Source organism: Nestor notabilis, unplaced genomic scaffold, assembly GCF_000696875.1.
Source record: "Nestor notabilis isolate BGI_N333 unplaced genomic scaffold, ASM69687v1 scaffold30110, whole genome shotgun sequence".
Lineage (NCBI taxonomy): Eukaryota > Metazoa > Chordata > Aves > Psittaciformes > Psittacidae > Nestor > Nestor notabilis.
Genome location: NW_009910194.1, coordinates 2,798 through 3,994, shown reverse-complemented (window position 1 = coordinate 3,994; position 1,197 = coordinate 2,798). Strand labels below are relative to the sequence as shown.

The following is a 1,197-nucleotide window of genomic DNA, read 5'->3' as shown; positions in this document are numbered from 1 at the left end:
CTGTAACGACTGACCGTGATTGTGTTCTTCTTAGAACATCGTGCCGACCCCGGTGAAAATCAATTTAATCAACATGCTGGCCGAGACGGGGCTTCAGGTCATAGAGGCCACCAGCTTTGTTTCCCCCAAGTGGGTTCCTCAGGTCAGTATTAAACTGTTCAGTGTGTTACCAAAATGCCTCATAATAGAGAGTAACCTGATGAAAAGCTTCTGCTTGCTCCCGAATCCCTGTCTCTGGGAAAGAGCAAAGCCAAACAAAGGTGCTTGCGACATCCCAGCCCTTTGGACCCTGAGGAGGAGCACGCAGCAGCTCGGGTGCCTGAACTGTGATCCTGCTCTGGGTGCAAGGCTGCTGCCTCCTCAGGGGCCCAGTGCTCTTGTTGCGAAATAGCTCTGCCCCCGTTACAGAGAGATTTTACAGATGATTTTCTCCTTTGCAGAGGTGGATGTTGTCACCCTCAGAAACCTCTCCTTGTTCACGTTGCAGATGGCTGACCATGCCGAAGTCATGCAAGGAATTACCCAGTTGCCTGGTGTTAGTTACCCTGTGCTGACCCCGAACCTGAAGGGATTTCAGGCTGCGGTAAGAGGGGGCAGCGTCGGGATGTTCCCAGTGTTCCCGGGCAGGGCTGTGGTTAAGGATGGGATCTTGCATCCTGCAGGCAGCAGTCTCATCTTGTAGTTCCTTTCCAAGGGATCATTTCGCTGGGGAAGTAAGAATCTGTTGTTTGGAACTAGATGATCTTAAGGTGCTTTCCAACCCTAATTAATCTATAATAGAAAACCCCTTGAAACATTTTCTGTTATTGAAAAAGGCATCTGTCTGGATTGGCAGTGATACTGTCAGTCTTTCCTGCGTGTCCCACAGCTCTCCTGGCTGCACCCAGCTTTACTGCTGTCTCTGTGACCTTGCACTTCTTTGGAAGAAAGACTTGGATGTGTTGTCATGGTTTTGCTGTAGAGTAAACTGAGGAAAGAATTGGCTTATTCAGGAAAAAAAGTGGGGAAGAGATATATGTGATAAAATAGGAGCACTGTGGCCGTGGTTGTGCTCGTCGTTCCCCTTGCAAGAGAAATGAACTCACTTTAATTTGTGCTTTCTGCTGGCAGGTGGCAGCAGGAGCCAAAGAAGTGTCGATCTTTGGAGCAGCATCTGAGCTCTTCACCAAGAAGAACATCAACTGCTCCATAGATGAG

General features: G+C 49.0%; 1 protein-coding gene across 1 annotated transcript in view; it reads left to right on the top strand.

The window, feature by feature from the left end:
• The first annotated feature begins 40 nt into the window (after positions 1-40).
• Positions 41-1,197, top strand: part of LOC104413794 (hydroxymethylglutaryl-CoA lyase, mitochondrial-like) — a 2,946-nt gene continuing 1,789 nt past the window's right edge. The window contains 3 exon segments of the mRNA XM_010024892.1: positions 41-142; positions 488-583; positions 1,111-1,192. Of these exon segments, the coding sequence (XP_010023194.1) occupies positions 74-142; positions 488-583; positions 1,111-1,192 (247 nt within the window). The 5' untranslated portion in view covers positions 41-73.